Source organism: Scomber japonicus, chromosome 6 (assembly GCF_027409825.1).
Source record: "Scomber japonicus isolate fScoJap1 chromosome 6, fScoJap1.pri, whole genome shotgun sequence".
Taxonomy (NCBI): domain Eukaryota; kingdom Metazoa; phylum Chordata; class Actinopteri; order Scombriformes; family Scombridae; genus Scomber; species Scomber japonicus.
The window spans coordinates 7,192,979-7,213,237 of record NC_070583.1 but is presented as its reverse complement, the minus strand read 5'-3'; the positions used below and the strand labels follow the sequence as shown (position 1 = coordinate 7,213,237).

Below are 20,259 nucleotides of genomic sequence, written 5' to 3'. Positions count from 1 at the left end.
GCATGTATTTTAAATATAGTAGTACAGATAGATACATTATTTAGTCATCATTCATCCTGAATATATTAACATGATTATAGAAATGTATATTAAGTAGTACAATGTAAACGTGTGAACATGATCAAGAGGAATAATATAGTTTTTTACATGATTATAAAAGAGTTACATGATTATAGAAGAGTATACATGAGGTAACCTGAAGCATAAAATGTACCAAGTTGTTCAACGCACATGTATTAACATGCTTGAGTTCAACTTAATATGATTTCCTAATTTAATAATAGGCTATTGCAACATAATATTGTAACAAAACACGGCTTCTCTCAGTTTGATTTTAAAACTCGACGTTCCAGTGGTTGTGATCAAGTGTTAAGTTTGGTAACCTCTGTAAATTGCCACTCATCCTTTTTTATTAAAGGGTAGGTTCAATACTTTAAAACAGCAGTCAGATGTCTACAGTATATGAACAGTGAAAGAGGGTTTCATTCCTCCTGTTCATACTGACTATTAAAAGATCTCCTTCAAATGTGCTTTCAATGGAAGTGATGGAGGACTAAATCCACAGTGTGTCCACACAGTCATTTAAAAGTCTCTGATCAGCTTCTATTGAGCTTCAGCAGTGTGAGTTATTATATCAAATGATATCTGACACATTTACAGTCTTTTTAACATCAAATTCCCTCTTAGTGTTTCCTGTTGAGCTGTGGTGGAAGTATAGGAACAAAAAGACTTTGGTACTAAAAACACTGTAACGTTGAAACATAGAAGATGAAGATTTGACTCATTTGGACAACTGAAGCTTCATATTAGCTTCAGATCAACTTTTAAATACATTTATGCACAGAAGAAAGGTTGTGCATTTTGCCAATGAATGCAACACAGGCCCTGTAGATATTCCATAATCTAAATAAGTCTTTTTTTCTCCACCAGGTCTACAGTTCCTGATGGCTACCAATGACTGTCAATCTCTTCAATATATTGGCATATTTGACAATGCCTTTTTCTTTAAAGGTAAAAGTAGCTCCTTTTTGACTTTTCTCATTAGGTGAATTATGTATTACGATTATAATTTGTAAGATAATGTATTTGTTATAACTATAATTTCTATCTTTTTTTTAATGTTTGAATGAAAAACCCTGAAATCCTCTCTCCTACTGACCAACACTGTCTACTTAAAGGGCATGATAAAGGTAAGGCTATTTTCTGTCAGATATTTCACATGTTTAACAACAAAAATAATACAAAAAGAGTAAAAAAAGAAGGCTGATACAGGGCATAACACTACCCCCCCCCACACACACACACACAAAAACAACTCTATAATGAGACAGAAGATGTTCCTATTATAGTGATAGCAGGGAACAGTGCAGAGCTACTTAACCCTTGTGCCATAAAAATATAAATTAATATTATTTTCCACTTTCAATGAACTATTTCTTAAACCAACATCAGTCAATAACTATCAAATATTCATTCATTTTCAGGATTTCAACCCCACATAATATTACAGTTTTTATTTTTAAATGCTCAAAGCTAAAAAAAAACACATATAGTAAATATACTACACGTTTAAAGTGTTATATGTTATATGATATTGAGTTTGATGACACAGGCATGTGTAGAGAGATCATGTTACAGAGACATTTAGACTTAACCTCCTGAGACCAAGCAGGAAAAAACCCATTGCCCTCATATGAGGACAATGGTTTTTTTTTTTTTTGATGCCTGAATCTATGCTGTGCAAAACAGAACTGTAAAGCTGCAACACCCTATTTGTTTAACTTTGTATAACTGTCTGAATTTTTCTTGCTCCATACTCCAAACTAGGAATGTCTTATTTGCCTATCTGAACAATCTGTCATACCTATTGGCTGGTGCGAAATGCTGCAAAAACGTAGGTTTCGTTTCCAAGCATAGTTAATAGTTAATATTGTGTAACAAAGAATAACACTGTTCATTGTTCACTATCAGACAGATGTTTTACTTGTAGGTAGAAGTTCAATATAAATTGGATCACCTGCTCACATGAATCACATTTCAGTCCAGACTGAAACAAGCAAGCTTTGAGAATGCAAGCCATTCTATTTCAGATAAGAGCTATAAGCAAAGAATCTGTCAGGTTTCTCCATGTCTTAAAAAGTAATCAATAACTACTTTTAGATGTTTCATTAACATTATCACAATCAGAAAAATCCTCCACCTCAGATTTTTCTCACACACTCACACACATTTATATTTCAATACCCACATACATACCTCACTCTGCCACCCATAGCAACACATCCAGGTCATTTTGGATGCAATCATATTTTTCACTGATCTGCTGCACTTCATAATACAGGACAAGAAGGTCTATAGAGAACACTCTATTATATTCTCCCATAGGCAAAATACAACTAAATGATGTTATCTGGTGGGAAAGAAACAAACCATTTTGATGCCAGGGCTCCAAAATGATAGCCTAGAGAACATAGGAATGCGTGAGTCACATTTTGGCAGGGGGATCAAAAAATAAAGGTACATCATTTCCCAAGAAACAAACTTTAAAAAAAAATGTTTATCCTTATGCATATGCATGAAAATGATCAGTAAAATAAAAGTGAGAAGCCAAAAACATCCTTTGTGGGGCAAAGGGTTAATGTCATTCTAGTGTTGCAAACAAACAGCAAACAGACATCATTACTGAAATAAGACTCATAAACACCGGTGACTCATCGTATGCCTGAGGGAAAATGACTAGATAACAGAAATGTAAGACGTGAATGATCATGGATCAAAATAAACCCAAGAGAGTCGCATCCAGAGTCAGCCAACGATAAACCATAACCACCATCCCACATGACCGTTAAAGCCATGAGAAAGTGCTGATGAGTAAGACCTGAACGTAGTAGACCTGGACTTACTCAGAGCTGTGAAGAAGAACCACAGAGTTATGCTGTGACACAAACAAATAAAATGCTCTTCAGTGAGTATTAACATTACTACCACTATTTTCATTTCAACACTGTAAACAATATTCTGTTTACCCTTAAGAGCTAGAAAACCCCAAACCACACTTCAGCCCTGGTTAACTGACACCATCAGACGTGTTTTAGGACTGAATGATAATGGAGGGGTTTAGGGGTGTGTCCAAAAAATCAATCCATCAATTAATATCCATTTTCTATTTAAAAATTTGATTCAAAATTCTGTGAATCGATTTTTTTATATGTATTTTTTGAAAATCATTGGTTACATGATGACAACATAATTCAAAATGACATGATTTAAAATGCCACTGGTCTTAAGGGTAAATACATACTAGATCCCAGTGTCTGATCAGACTCATGATTTAACTTTACTCTTGAAGAATTTGGTGTCCACACATGATTGTGTGTTAAAAATATTGTCTGACTTACAAAACAGAAACTCTGGGAACATAAAACTGAATGGATATCGAATCGAAAATCGAAAATCGAATCGGGACCCTGTGAATCGGAATTGAATCGATTCAGGAAATCATTGACACTACCCAGCGCTAGAGGGGTTTGAGGTAATCTGTGGACTTCAAGGCTTTAAGGCAGGGGTGTCAAACATGCGGCCCGTGGGCCAGAACCGGCCCGCCGAGGGATGCGGTCCGGCCCACTTTCCTTCCTGTGTTCTTTTCCTTCCTTCCATCTGCCCTTCCTACCTTACTTATTTCTTTTCTTTGTCCCTTCCTTCCTTCCTTCCTTCCTTCTGTCCTTCCTCCCTTTCTTCCATCTGTCCTTCCTCCCTACCTTCCTTATTTCTTCCTTGTTCCTTCCTTCCTTCCTTCCTTCTGTCCTTCCTCCCTTTCTTCCATCTGTCCTTCCTCCCTACCTTCCTTATTTCTTCCTTGTTCCTTCCTTGCTTCCTTCCTTCCTTCCTTCTGTCCTTCCTACCTTCCTTATTTCCTTTCTTTGTTCCTTCCTTTCTTCCATCTGTCCTTCATCTCTTTCTTTCTTCTCTTCTTCCTTCCTTCCGTCTGTCCATCCTTGACTATCTGTCTTTCCTTCCTTCCAAATTTCCTTTCTTCATTCTTTCCTTTCTTCCTTCTGTCCTTCCTTCCTTTCTTCCTTGTGTCCTTACTTCCATCTGTCCTTCCTTCCTTCCCTCCATCTTTTTGTCTGTCTTTTCTTCCTTCCCTTCTTTCCTTCCATCTGTCCTTCTTCCCTACCTTCCTTATTTCCTTTCTTCATTCCTTCCTTCCTTCCATCTGTCCTTCCATCTGTCCTTCCTTCCTTCCATCGTTTTGTCTTTTCTTCCTTCCCTTCTTTCCTTCCATCTGTCCTTCTTCCCTACCTTCCTTATTTCCTTTTTTTCAGTCCTTCCTTCCATCTGTCCTTCCTTCCTTCCTTCCGTCCTTCCCTCCCTCCATCTTTTTAATGATCCGGCCCACATGAGATCAAATTGGTCTGTATGTGGCCCTTGAATGAAAATGAGTTTGACACCTCTGCTTTAAGGGATCTAATAGGAACCTTAAATCCAGCATTAATAAACATAGATCTAACCCCAGACTCCTCTCCAGCATTGTAAGTGGCATATCAAGTCCAGCCACTGCTGTTATTGAAGTTTCCAATCCTCTCCTCCTAGTACCAAACTTCCTTTGATCAACTAATGGAAAAAAGTATCCTCCATGTAACATCCTCCACAAAGTAAGATAATAGAGTGGGTTATATTACAGAAACTGCATTCCTTAGGGTTCTGCAGCTTTTGATACTGCTCATCAAAATATTTTAGGTCATTCTGTGTGAAGATTGGGATTTATCAATCACCTTTCAGTGTAGCTAAAATATTTAGTTCCACAAGGATCCAGTTTTGGGCCCTTATTGTTTGTTCTATTTACATGCTACCTCTAAAAAACACATTATCAGTTACCATGTCTATGACAATGATACACATATATAATCCCCTTTGACACTAATGACACAAATTAAACAACCTCCATATGTGCATTGCAAATAATCAGTAACTGGATGGCATCAGTTATTGATTATATAACTGTTAAAATCAAGATCCTAGATTACAGCCAATCAATGCAAGTGTTCCTTTTTTAAATGATACCCAGCCCTACTTTCAACGAAGAAACCTTTTTTTTTTTTTAATTAGGTCATTTTTATCTGCCAAGCAAAACATGACTTCATGCAATCATTTCTACCGTGTTAGATTACTGCAACGCTCTCTTCTCACACCACAAAACCTCAGTAAACTGGTTCCAAATGCCACAGCCACACTCATAATCAGGTCTAGCAGCAGGAAACATGTCACACCGGTTTTAAACTCACTTCAGTATGAAGCCTAGTAGAGGGTTAGCTCCACAATAGATATCTGACCACTTAACCTTCTACAGCCTGAATGCAATCTGAGACCCCCTGGTAGGTCATTTCTGGTTGTTCCTCAGTCATACCTTCAAAATAAAGGTGACCAGGACTTTTCTGTTCAGGCCCCTCAGTTGTGGAATGACCTGCTGGAGGTAGATCAGGGAGGATAACACATTGTCTTCTAAGTCACTTTAAAAAAACTCACTATTTCACACTGGGTTTTTATTGATTTTACTGTTGTTGTTTTTTATTATGTATTTTTTCATACTATATTATTAACTGTTTGCTTATTGTCTTTTTTTAATTGTATGTTAAGCACTTTGTAACTTGTCTTGAAAAGCACTGTATTAAAAAAAAGGTGTGATTATTATATTTTTCTCTCTCACAGATGAAGATGTGGGGTGCGACGCTTTAATAATCGGCCAAAGCAGTCCGCACAAGTACTTAATTCGAAGCCAGGACAGCAAATTCATGGTTTTCAATCACCACGAGTTTCATGCAAAGCACTTATCTACACAACACCAAAACAATCCTGGTAAGATAACTGTTTGTACTGTGAGATGTGCACTCAACTCTTGGGCAGAAAACAACATTATAAAAGACATTTTCTACATTTAGAAATAAAGCCATTTAAAACATCCAGTAGGCCTGTCATGATAACTACTTTTGTTGGACGATATACTCAGAAATAATTGCAATAAGCAATATTATTGTCATTTGATGATAGTTTTGTACCACTGATAATATCATAATATAATATTATAGCATAATAATGCAAGGGGGGGGGGGGTGGGATTGGAGAGTGGGCTCTATACTACTGTAAAAACACACAGTGCCATTATGATTGGGGACAGACTTATTTACCTTTAATTCTTGCAGACTCCACAGTCTTACATTAATAATGTAATTATTGTGACAGGCCTAAGAATAAGTAACATTATATTTTAGAGATGAAATTGTATCTTATTATATATTTCAAAACTTTTTTCATGTGACACCATGTGTTCATAGATGCTGTTGGCTTCTGCTGGCTAACAAGGCACATGGAGTTCCAGTGAGACATGGCCTGTGTGTGCTAGACGAGGCTAAGCCTAACCCTAATGGCTAACAGCACGGAGCCTAACAAACTTTTGTACTATTTCAGTAGAACTTCTTATTAAACCAGATGAGTGTCAGATGAGTGTTAGTAGCAGTTGGAAAAAAGCAGAGGCGTAACCGTTAATTCATACCAGATAAAGCTTGTATGAGTCATAGTCTGGTCAATATAAAATTCCATGATTGTGTAGTCAAACAGTGTGTCATAGGTCAGATTGTTAAAGCATCACATTACTTTCATTGTTGAATGAACTCAATGTAGACTGTGGATTTTTGTCTCCCATTTTTTATACTTGAGCGATGCTAGGAAGCCATGCAAGTGTTGCATTAAGAACATGTCCTTAAACTGTTGCATCTGATTAAAGTGATGCTGTGTTTCCTTTGTAGAATGTAAGTTCTGCGTTCAGATATACAACAATGACGAATCTACGGGAAAAGGCTCTGAAGTCATGCTCTACGTCAATCAAGAGGGCAAGAAGATGGTGGTATCCTGCAAGGACAAGGATAACATCTGTGCTGTGGAAAAGGAGGTGAGTTACTGATAGCCAATGATGCCATAGGCCTGTACTACGAAGCTGGATTAACCTATCCAGGATATCTCTCCGTTACCTGGATTGATTTATCCAGATATTTGCAGTCTAGGATAAACGGTACTACGAAGCTGGTTATCAACTCGGTAAATCAACCCAGGGTTTTCCAATCTGGATCTCTGCGCGCTCACATAAAGGGGAGGTGTTTGCAGCGTCTGACCAATCACAAACATGGAGAAACCCTGCAGAGCAGACTAAACCATGGAGGAGCAGACAATTATTCTTCATAAATATGAAGAATTCAAACACATCATCCAGGCCAAAAGCAACACTGTTGCAACACTGATGCTGCAGCAAAAGCCAGGAAGGAATGCTGGCAGAAAATTGCCGACTCTGTTAATGTGTAAATTCATGAGATCATACAATATTAATTTATCGGACAATATAAACGGACAGCACTCTGATCACACAATGTCACTTTATTACGGTACAGACGTTTGGTGCAGAGCGCTTCCTCAGTGCCCTTCCTCTCATAAGAGACATTAAGTTAGTTTAATATTCAACATTCAAAATACAAACCTGTAATGCGCTTCAACCACTTGAGTGAATGATTTCAAACCAACTGTATAACATACAGACTAATATCCCTCATGTGCCACAAGGCTTATTTTACAAATATATGTTTTCGTCAATTTTTTACAATTACAATAAATAAATACAGTTATTATGCTCCCTGACACTTTGATCTCAGGATGTCAAACCTACAGAATAATATTCCCCACGTGCCTCAATGATTATTTTTTAAATATATATTTTGGCCAATTAAAAAATTGCATCTATCACTAAAAACTCTTTCTCTCCTAAGCGCTCCTCTCGCGATCCGCGCACCAATGTTGACAGGATCTTCTAAGAATGGGCAGGTCATTTTCTAAGAGAACTGATTGGTCAGGAGGTGGTGCTTTTGTACTCATTGATCTCTTATCCAGAACATAACCTGCTCCGGAGCAGGTTAGCCGTTCAGCATAAGTTACCATGGTGATTTACCCCGGTAAGAAGTGAACCAGCTTCGTAGTACGGAAAACCCAGGGTTAACCCTGAAGTTACCTCGATAAGAGAAAATCCAGCTTCGTAGTACAGGCCTCATATGTCTTCCACTATCAAAAAAAAGAAAACAAACATCCTAACCCTAACCCTCTTTTTTTGGATGTCAGAACACTAAAATCGTGATATAAACAGTCTCGTCCTTAACAGAGGGAAGTTAGTCAATGGCTTATCTCACATTAGTGTCAATTTTAACAGGCAATAGCTCAAAAATAAGGTGTCATTTCATGTCAGGTTTTACACATATTTTGGAATGATGTGATCATTTATCCCTTATGCTTTATAAACAGTCAGACCAGACCGGGACCAGACTGAGGAAAACAACAGGAGGGTTAATTTGGTGGGCTTTGTAGAGCACATGTTGGGTTTTATATCAACACAGAGCAACATCCTTGTAAAAAAGTTGACTTTTACTACATATGTTGATGTTGCAAGAGTCCAAATTTGACTCAACACAGAATTTGATGAACTATGTTATTGATATTGACGAGCTGAACCACAACAGAAGTAGCAATTAATATAAATTTGATTTTAAATGAAGAGACAGTTGTATTATAAATAATCAGTGTTTGTGTTTTGGGCATTCTTACTTGCATGTTGCTTCACTGCTAAATCTGAAGATTGTTGCACCAATAAAAGTGACTGTTTGATGTTTTTGGTAATATACTGAAGCATAGAGGCAAATGCTACCGTCATTTATCAAGTGTAGCCTACAGTTTCTATTGATTCATTTCACAATAAAAGCACTAGCAAGTAGTTTACGGGGTTATTGGGAAATATTTCCATGTAGCTTCTATTTCTCAGTGACCTGTGAATGACAACATATTTACACTTCACACTGGCTTTTTTAATGGTCTAGTAATGATAATTAAATCACACGTTTTTTTTTCTATATAAAGCTTCCAGTCACCATTGGGGAAGATGATCAGGTGGCAGTGTTCACCATGAAAAGCTTGGGGTCTACTGATCAATACTTGTTAGAGTCCTACAAGTACAAGTCCAGATACCTGGCATTTGAGATGCACAAGGAGAGCAGCGAGGACAAACTGGTCCTGCGTACCAAAAATGAAGATGAAGTGGATGAAGCCTTCCAGCTCAGGTTCTCGCGTCCATAAAGACAAAAAAAGGTTCCCAGTTTCACACACTGTTATTATGACTGCATGACAGGAAAATGAAACTAGGCGTGATCCAAACATGACTTTTTTCTTTTTTGATGATGACAACTTTAAACAGCTTGACTGTTTTTTTACGTTTAAATGTGAATTAGTGGGACTTTTAGCTTGAACCCAAATTCATCCATGTATAGAATTGACTATTTTTAGCTGAACCTTTTATTTAAATACCTGTTTAGACATATTTTTTTACTCCTGTCATAGTCCATATCGTGTTAATTATAAGACCATAAATATAAATGTGAAAATATGAAAAACAACTACAAATCCAACTTTATACTGCCATGTCTCATTTTGTACGTATAATCTGAAAACATTGATTTAACAGACAACAAATTGACAAGAAGTAAACACACCAACACCAAACTTGTAAGCTCTCATGACATTTACTGCATGAGCATCGTGACAACACACACAGATCTCACAGCGATTCATCACCACGCTCAGTCAAACAGTACAAATGTGATGCTTTACCTTTGTTTTTTTAAATAGCTGCATGCAAAGACTGTGTGCGTGTGCATACGAAATGTAAATGTTCCAAGATGACATGATAATGACATTTCGATTAGTCTGTTTATTCAATAAATGTACAGGAACAATGTATCGTACAGCAGACTTAAGCAACAGTGCCTGAAATTAACTTTGTAACCCTTTTTTATATATGGTTAAAATAAATATACGTTTTTGGAATTCTTTTAAAAAATGTGTCATTTTTAATTTGCCGTTTGCTCACTCACACAGTGGAAAGAGTTTGTAAATCATACAAGAAGTACAACACAACTCAATATGTTACAGCTGTTCATATTACTGACATTATTAACTGTCTTTTGAGTTCGAGGACGGCTTTTTCTTTTCTTTTTTTCTCCTTTTTTCTTGCAGCTGTTGATTTCAGATCTGTTGCCATTCTGTTGGACATGCACCAGAAAGGTTGTAGCATGGCTTGAATTGATGATGGAAAGATCTAGCCCTAACCCCTTACTTTTAAATAGAACAGCAAAGAAGAATCCCTACCTGGATAAAACTGGCCATTATGAGCAAAAGTCTGCTCTAACGTTAACAGTAACCCCCCCCCCCCTCCCCTTACAGTATTCATTCCTGTCAGTCAGACAGTCAAGACACTAGAGTAAGCTCACATGAGGCTGTAGTGACTAAATTAACATAGTGGTGATGTGAACTCTCACACAAAATGCCGCTCCAAACTGTAGTGACAAGTCTGTTGTTCCAGAGGGGTTTTAAGAGCAGAAGGTGGTATGTACAAACTGTGATCGAAACAAAGTACACAAGAAATCAGCCACAAAAAAAAGGAAAAAAAAAAAAAAAGGAGCCGAAACATGTAAAAACATGTCAAAACAAGCACTTTTCCTGCAGAGACTTGATAGAAGTCACAGTAAAATCTTGTTGAAAACATGTACTGAGTTTTATGAAATGTCACCAGTAAATAGAAATCGACCACACGTCAGGATACTGGATGTCTCGTATTTGTAGAGTTGGTAGTGACACATTTAATAACTGAACATGTTGTTGTGATTTTGGATTCATTCTACAGGGTGAACGTAGCTTAAATTAAGAGTTCATATTGAACGTGAAAAGATGCTTATCAAGCATGCACCGCCCAAAATCCTTACTGTAACTCAACTCAGCAGAACTGAATACAAAGATCAAGCCTGAATTGATCAACATGAATTACAATTACACAACTGTGAATCACTGTAATATTGTCAAAATGATATATTTATAAGAATTTACATATAACACCTTGAATCATTTTTTTGTTTCCTCCCTCTTTACAATCAGCCGGGGATGATTGCTCCCGTTTCCCCGGCTTCAAGATCATTCCTTCCAAGCCCTCCCAAGTCCCTCAGTCATTCATTTGCTCCATAGCAGGGCGATGGCTTTGCAGATGCCCACGTCGTTGTAGTTGAAGTAGCACAAGCCGGCGAAGGTGACCGTGGACATAACGAAGAGACCCGCGTTGGCCAGCTTGACCTTTGCGTCCCCGTGAACGTAATCCGTTAACACCTGCCCGAGACCCCTGTGACGCAACAACAAAGACAGAATGTGGTTATTAGTGGACAGAGAGAGAGAGAGAAAGAGAGAGAGAGTAAAGGCCTCGGTATGCTGAGGAAGGGTTGAGTTCATGCATGTTAAAAAGGGTTTCTACCCATGTTTACACCTTATTTTGAAAAGGCGTTGCACCTGGAGGTCTTGGTGCACACGAAGACATCAAAGTTCTCCTTTCCGTCATACCTTCGTACACCTTGTCAGATTGTGCATTTAAGAAACAAGTCAAACGTCCACTTAGACAATCTGAAAAGCACTTCACGCATACTTTTTTTTTTTTGCTTCAGCAATCCCTTCAGTTGGTTATGATAACATTGAACTACTGTTAAAACTGACCAAATCAAAACCAAAGAAGACTCAAAGCTGTAATTGCTGCCAAAGAGCAATTTTAAATATATTTAAAATGAAGACTTGGTCTTATCTTGGTCTGGGTATGCTCTGGTCTTGGCTCGGTATTGGATTGGGTGGCTTTGACTACAACAATACTGTTGGCCAAGTCACCTTTGGGATTTGTTAGAGAGCACAGCAGTTACTCTGGTGAGTACAATGTCATCACAACTGACACAAGAGATGAATGAAAAATGAAAATAAATCTGAGTTGGAAGAAGTTTTCCTTTCACTATCTGATTGAACCATTGATTTCAAAAAGCTTAGAGAGGGAGTTGTAGGCGAAGGTCGCGCCACTGCCGCCAAATGACTGGTTTTGGTTGAGGAGGACATAGTCTGACCTTTAGAAACCCCCACCTGCCCTGAAAACCGTTGCTTCAGAGTCATTATCACCACTCGTGACTGGGATTTGTGGCCTACACCTGCCATGCTGCTCGGTCTGCACTCTAACTGATGGACGAGCACATTGCTGCGACGCTAAGCTAAAAATCCGCCTTCTCAAGTCTGCAAACAGAGCCGGAACTAACCGAGGCTCAACTGATAGCTGTTGACAGAAGGCCCAATTTCCCAGCCCCTCCCCCCTATAAACTTTGCCTTTAAGGGTAAGGGTCAGTAGACAAGCTGAGTCTTTGAGCTGGATGGAGACGTTCGGGGGAAACAAGTCTGTGAAGGGTTCAAAAGGACTTTCATTAATACTCCTCAAACACTCTTGAGCTGTTGAACCACAATCTGCTGACTCAAGACCTCAACAGTTGGGGATAATACCGTATTTGACCTGGATGCTGGCGAGTCAGATTAATGCCCCGTTTGCATTGGACTACAACTCCCTGTGGACCTCATGTGATTTCGAAATCTACCTCCCATGTCTAAGTTCTCCCAGCTCAAACTAACAGACTGACTGCTGTTGTGTTGTATTGCATCATATTGAGAAGGTGGTGTTCAAACTTCCATACTTATAGACTCATATCCAACTGATCAAACATCAATGAAATACATCTATCCAACCTATAATAACGGTAGTTTGTCCTGTACGTAACTGGCCAAGCAAAGTTGGCTGCACGAACAAACTCACTCGCTCCCTGGTAACCTAGCAACATTTGGAGTGAAACGCTAACAGTAAATCATTTAACAGTTTCACGTATGTGTCGTACAAATGACAATACTACACACCAATCGCAGAGTGCAAACATTGGCCTAAACACTGCAGCCGTATCCAGTTGTTCAGTGAAGTTGCCTTCACTATATTTGCCCCTCTGTCTGTGGTGATGCACACCATTTTTTATTCAATCAGACTCCAGGACACCAGTGCACTTACAAACCTTCTGCTATTAATTCCCCTGTGTGATCTTCAGAGAAATATGTGGTTTCCAGGCATCTGGTTCACAGAACCACACATGACATTTCTTTTCCCTTTCTGCCTTGATTGACAACTGAGGGGATTAAAATCAGAGGAAGGTTAAGTTTACAATAAAAGTGCTTAAATTGAATATTATTTTAAATAGGTCATAAAAAAAAATCAATGATTATTGATATCGACTGATAAACACTTTTATGGTGATACAGTTTTCAGCCACATTGCCCAGCCCTAAGTGAACATAATATTAAATCTCCCAGCCTCCCAAATGATAACAGCTGTGTAAATCTGCTTCTCAAACACAATCTGAACATTAAACCTACATTAAGGCATGATTCAATGCAGGGTTTCTGGAGTCGACTGTATTGAACAAAGCTAAGCAGACACTCAGGGCCCTGTTTTAACCATCTATAGCGCATGACGTGAAGCAAGTGCCTTTTGGCCGTATCCAAATCCACTTTAGCTATTTTAACAGCAGAGAAATGGTCAGTGCGCCAAGCGCATGGTCTAAAAGGGATGGACGTAAGTCCCCTCATTAATCATAGATGTGTTTTGGGCATAACACGCATTAAACCAATCAGAGTGTCATCTCTCATTCCCTTTAATATCCAGAAGTGCTGTCACCTTGGCGGTTGTTTGAAGTTTGATGGTGGATTTACCAGGATTGGTCACATGACTACATTGACAGTTTCATTGATCATTACTGTGATTCACTGATTCTGATACATATTGGCACATCATTGTGACTTTATTTAATATGTTGATGTACATCATACTACGAATTCACATTGTGGTCCTTTTATTTGTAATGTTTTGCATATTTGTGTGCTGCTGCGTGCCCATGTGTGTAACAGGCACAGTGTCTGTTACACACATGGGCACGCAGCCATGGGCGTCTGCACGCTGCGCACCCGCCTATCTAGGAGCATATTGGACTCTTGATGATGCTCCCCTTAAATAACAGTGAAATATGCTCCAGTGACTTTAGACCCGTTTTTTTTTGGTCAGTAGTGCAATCGCTTTCCTCTGCCTCAAAATAGCAAGGGGCCACCAACGCACCTACACACCTCATTTTGAGACCAACATGCCCACAGGTGCACAGACTGGTGCAAGTGCATTTGCCATTTAGACAACGTGGACGCGGGGTGAGAAAAACTGCACCAGGGGAACCTAATAAGACACATTGCCCTAGATTTAGGTCAGAATTAAGTTCTAGCCTGATCATTGTGCGGCCAGAAACTTCCTGTGAAACTACTCAGCAAGCAGGAAGTAAACATGTTTTTGAAGGCTGTGGTTTAGAAATGAGGGTGACTCAATGTGTTGAATGAAACTCTAGAAGCTGAGAACAGGCACCAGGCTTTGCACTGGCTCACTTCCTTAGCGACAGACAAAGCTGGCATGTGATCATCTTACCAGTGTCCGTGCAGGGTCAGAGCAGCAGCCAGGGAGTAGTCTATGGCAGGACTGGGGTTAAAATAGGCCACGGGCCCCATGGCCAGCAGCAGAATGCTCAGCACCCGCTCTGCTGTCCAGTGCAGGGACGCTGCTTTAGAGCCAGAGCCAGCTGCAGAGTGAAACAGACCACAGTTACGCATGTATACACAAAAGCACATACAGCCTGAGTTACATGCACTTTTTAATGTCAGGAGAATGAAACACAACTGCTGGTTAGAGCCAAAACTAATGATGGTTTGTACTGTCTATGAAATAAAATATATATTTTTATATTTTATTATTTTAAAAAAACTTGACTCAAACAGATGAATCTATTATCACAACAATTACCTTTTAACTTAATTGTTGGCAACTAATCAATTAATTGACTAACAGTTACAACCGATTAGAGACTAAAGTTAGTATAGTGAGTAGTATTATTCCTCTTAATGACCCAAAGAGATTTAGAGTTGTAATCTAGTGTTTGATTGATATCAGGAAATATGAACTGTTGATCTGACTTTACATAATTGATGCTACATGATGATGATGTTTGATAATGGTTAGGCCCGTCACATTAATTACGTTATCGACTTTTATTAATAAAATAATTATCAGGACATGACCTTGATTTTTTTGGTGTTTTAAAATCTCAATATACAACATTGCCACACTTCACATTAGCAGCTAAGAGGCTATCCATGTCACATTGGCTAAGCAAGTAGTGTCCTCCATTCCTCACTGTGATGTCCTGAGTGGAGACTGCAGAAGGACTCGAAGCCTAACCTCGCCCCCCTTACATTATTATGCTATTATATTATCATTATATCAGTCGTATTAAATGATCTTCAAATGACAATAATATTGTTTATCGTGATTATTTCTGAGACAATATACCGTCCGACAAAAGCAGCTATCATGACAGACCGAACAATGGTTACCTACATGACTCCAACATGTTTCTGTACTGATCATGAGAGAAAGCCATGCATTAATGAATTAGACTGATAGGCGATAATAAACATTTTAACCCTTTTCTCAAATAACTAACAAATTATGTTTGTTGCCTAATAATATATAAACCAACCTAACAATCGGATACATGTCACTTAAATGTTACACACACATTTCAGTCATCTGCATATACAATTAAAATGAGGAAATATAAAGATGATCTGACAGACTTCTGGTATTTAAATAGATATAGTACATTTAGCTTTCCAGAGAAGACCTCCGCCCTTACAACTCGTATCGTTACTCCAGTATCAAAACACTGACACCATTCTAGCATTAGTGGGGTGCTAAATCTGGACCGCCAAAACACCAGATGTAAACCGCAGAGTCCTGAGCCACCTGCTTTCATATCAAAAACAGACTCAGATATAACTGATAACTGATGAATTGACTCTTTCTGTGGTTAATATGTAACTGATTCATTTAGCTAGAACTCACATATTTAAATCCTTCCTGTTTATTACTTCTGTTTATTGGGCTTGCATCATACCTCCTGTGTGTTATTTATGTGTGTGTGTGTGTGTGTGTGTGTGTGTGTGTGTGAGCTCCATTGACTGATAAACTTTATATTTAATGCATCAAGTGTGATACTGATGTTCTATCTTGTGTTATGACGTTATTAACCGCAAATTTGAATGAAATTACACTTCCTCTTTCTGTCAGGGAAGACACACACACACACACACACGTTTTTCTATCCCTTTAAAATCAATTTATTGTAATATTAATACTGGAAAAGGAAGCCTGTAGCAGCTAATTCATCCAGTCCATCGTATGGTATGTAATTTATAATTATAATTTCTATATTAATAATAATTACAGTGAGTCTGATTTTTGGTTTTTATGTAAAACACATTGAGTGGCCCCTGTGTATGAAATGTGCTACATAAATAAAACTGCTTTGCCTTATATTGTGACCTTTATGTTTATAGCCATGCTTACTGAGTTTAACCCCACTAATGAAGTTGTTCACTGCTATTGATATTAGTCTGTGTTCTGTAACTCAAGCACAATATGTTGGACTTTGGCCCTTTTATCAGATCACTATCGCATGAATGACATTATGCAAAGTGTTGAGAGTCTGTTTGTTTAATGACATCTCATCTACAGCATCATTTCGTCATAATGGAGTTTTGTTCTCTGTGTATGTGTATGTGTGTGTGTGTGTGTGTGTGTGTGTGTGTGTGTGTGTGTGTGTGTGTGTGAGTGTGACTTCCGTTCCGTCACCACTGACCATTCAGGGCCTGGGACACATGGATCTTGGCTGTCAGCTGGTACGGCTGCTCCTGGTGTTTGTGTGGTACAACCAGCGGCCTGGCCAGCAAAGTGCTTTGGTAGAACAGAGCTGGTGAAGAAACAAACACACACACACACAAAAACACAAGTTACACATCTGGGTTACAATATCACATAACTTTCAGATAGAGAAAAAAGTGTTAAATCAGTGTTTCCCACAGACTAATGGTGGTGGGATTTCAGCCTCTAGGAGGGTCCGGGGGCCTGCACCCACACCACAAATGTTTGAAACAAAAGACTAATCCATCAAAGACTAATCCAAGTCTTCTCTGAAACAAAGAAAACAGATGTGATTATCTAAGTTCAACAATTACTTATGAACATAAATACTGTTTCAGTAAAAACCTTTTTCTACATTGAGTTTCTTCAAATATCTAAACTACCTGTCTGCTAATCAATAAAAAACTTGAGATGTCTTAGAAGTGAGTTGATTTATTTTGCAGATGGAAATAATACTTTTCTGTTTTACACTGAACCAACTGAAGCAGCATAAAGCTGCTGCTGTGTTTTAAACAGCACGGAGGTGTTTCACATTCAGAGGTTGAGTGGAGGTGTGTGAGGAAGTGTATTTGTGTTGTTGAGCATAGTGCTCCCTCTCTTCATTCACTCTCTAGCTCGCTCGACCACAGCTGCTAATCACAGCATCCTGTAGCCGCTTACTGACGGAGCAACTCTGTCACCTATTCAGTGTCTGGACCTTTTATACAGAACAGTGAGGAGGAATAAAGTAGTAGTATTCTCACATTGAGCAGAGGAGAGCAAACAGCAGCAGAGGCTAATGTTAGCTGCTCCTCTCCTCTGTCTCAGAGAGGTGGAGCTGAGCCTCTTTGCAGCAGAGTCAGAGACAGTAGAAAGTTGTCACGACTTCATTCAGTAATTTAATAATATAATCTGCACAAAAGAAGATAACATCTTGTCCTATATCTTGTTTGAAAATATGTTGATATGTCTTAAAAACTACAGATGTGTGCAGTTCACTGTGAGACTGTGACAGCATAAATTAGACTATAGCGGGCCCCCACAGTCTCTATCATTAATGGGAAACGCTGTTAAATACTGTGTTTTTATGAATGTGAATGAGTAAAAACAAACATGTAGCCTAGTGTCTCAAATTCTAAGTCAGATTTTCTTTTTAAATCTCATATTAAAAACATAAAAAGTCAAACAGATGTACACAAAAAAAACGACAAGAAAATGAGCACTAATGCATTTTTACTTATAGCTTTTTTTTCCTTCCATCTTTTATTATATGACTGGGAGTTTAACCCTTATATACTGTTCATATTCTGACTCATTAGTCTCTACACCAATTCACATGTATAAGTTCCCCATCAGTCATGAACAAAATTAATCTGATGGAAAAAAGACATTCACAATCACTGTTTTATTCTCCAGGAGAACATGTTATAAATTGATGAATACAACATGTCTGAAGGGTTAAATGCTGAAAGGTAGTGTCTGCACACTCACTAATGATGACAATTTTTCGACCATAAGTGGATCTACTTTGGGTCAGAATGTTTAAAAAAAAAAAAAAACCTCACTGATATGAATCATAAAACCGCCCCCATTTATACATCACGCACCATTCATCTCCTAACCATTCAATAGTTCAGTACATAGAAATAAATAGCAGTCATACAAAAGCCAAAAAAACACAGTATCAAATATATAACACAATATTATATATAAACATTATATCAGATTATTCTCTCCATATATGAGAATCTACATCACTTATGTGCAAAAATATATTGTAGTAGATATATTCTTACAATACAAATGTGTGTGTGGGTCCATAAATAAATAAATAAATAAATATGTATACATAGTAACAAAACAAAACAAAACCTAAACATGATTCAACCACACTGATCCCACGCAGCTCATGTTACAGCCGGAAACAGTCAGAGGAAGGTGGTGACCTAACTTGACCCTTTATTGTTAGATATAGACGCTTTTAAATTTATGCCGAATTAAAAACGGAGTAATGACAATTCAGAAAATACCTCTGGTCAACTTTTAAATGGTGTATAACTTTGCCTGCATGCGTGTAAATCCTAAATTGACTCATTTTTCAATCAAGTTTGGCGTCCCTCCCGCAGTAACGTCACGATGGGACAGCCTGATGTCATGGTAACAAATATCACAGTGAACGCGTCTCAGCTGTAGGCACATTGAACGTGTTAACTACTATTCCACGTTCAACAAAGCAGCTAACGAGACACAATACACACGACCAGCTCAAGTGAAGAGGTGAACTTGACAGCAGCAGACTCTGCTTGTCGTCACTTCTTCGCATTAACAGCTAAAGATGTATTTGACCTCGCCTCGGCTAAACTGTCCAGCTCTCAAACTGCTTTCATAAAGTAAGTGCGCATGTATTGAAAACCGCCAAAAACTTTGAGAATAGAGCGAATACTCACGTTTAACTCCTCTGCGACACACAGAACTCAACCGGACGATAGCCGCCATGATGAACACTCCACCAAGGTCACCACAATCACCCGGATGTAGTTAGTGAGTCTACAGCGGCACAAAGATATCTGCTGTTAGAAGAGATAGAGCAAACACAGAGATGTCAATGTGTACCGCCAACAGATTAAAACCACACACAAATACTTTAAAAATATGATTAATAAAAACACAAAAAGCAAACAAACATCCATATCTGCTGTGAGAGCAACATTTGTTCAATGGAAGACAACCACCACAAATCCAAAATATCAAAAAGAATATTAAAAAAAAGAATTATAAAAAATCTATTGAGATTTTTTTAAATTGAAGATGTCTGTCACTTATACCTTTACGTTTGATTTATTCTTTTGAAATGATTTTAACTTCTTTATACCTCTTTTTATTCATTTTTTATTTATGAACTGGAATGACTGGTTGCTTGTTCTCTTTATTCTATTGTATATTCTCTTCTATAAAGAATAAAAAAAATGCATGCATCAAAAAGACTGTTGCAGTGTTTATATAGTTTTCACTTATTTGTATTTATATTTTTCAACCACGTTTCTGTTTTATTATATGTTTATTTACTTATAATTGTAACAGCAGAATCACAATTCTTCTGTTTTAGTCATTTTCTGTTGTTTTTTGTATACTGTTGTGCACTTGTACTCTAACACACCTGACTCTAATTATGAGCTTATTATCAAGCAGCTGAAGCTTGTCAAGGGCTGATAACAAGGTAATAACTAGAATCAGGTGTGTTAGAGTGGGGAGACACCTGCCAGATTCATATTGTTTACTTCTGTTTGTTGTTGTTGGTTTTTTTTACTGTAACAACTGGTCTATTTGTTTCATTATGTTAGTATAAAGTTATCTGTAATACAATAATTTAAACCTATTCGCATTACTAATATATATGTATCATGTAATAATAATAATAATAATAATAATAATAATAATAATAATAATAATAATAATAATAATAAGTATAATGTAATAATACAATAATAATAATAATAATAATTTCACTTATGTAA

The 20,259-nt window shown here is 37.8% G+C and overlaps 1 protein-coding gene across 1 annotated transcript; it reads right to left on the bottom strand.

Annotated features, from left to right (window-relative positions):
• Positions 1-9,773: 9,773 nt before the first annotated feature.
• sdhdb (succinate dehydrogenase complex, subunit D, integral membrane protein b) lies at positions 9,774-19,259 on the bottom strand. Its single transcript, XM_053320850.1, has 4 exons — positions 19,192-19,259; positions 16,704-16,814; positions 14,435-14,585; positions 9,774-11,251 (listed from the first exon to the last, which is right to left on the bottom strand). The coding sequence occupies exons 1-4, from the start codon at positions 19,238-19,240 to the stop codon at positions 11,086-11,088; spliced, it is 477 nt and encodes a 158-aa protein (XP_053176825.1). The 5' UTR covers positions 19,241-19,259; the 3' UTR covers positions 9,774-11,085.
• Positions 19,260-20,259: the final 1,000 nt, after the last annotated feature.

What these genes read in the sequence shown, in the direction of transcription:
- sdhdb (XM_053320850.1), bottom strand. Translation starts at nt 19,240, where the DNA reads ATGGCGGCTATCGTCCGGTTGAGTTCTGTGTGTCGCAGAGGAGTTAAA. An exon ending in TGTGTCCCAGGCCCTGAATG is followed by an intron (nt 14,586 to 16,703) that starts GTCAGTGGTGAC and finishes TTCACTCTGCAG; the next exon opens with CTGGCTCTGGCTCTAAAGCA. An exon ending in CTGACCCTGCACGGACACTG is followed by an intron (nt 11,252 to 14,434) that starts GTAAGATGATCA and finishes GTTGCGTCACAG; the next exon opens with GGGTCTCGGGCAGGTGTTAA.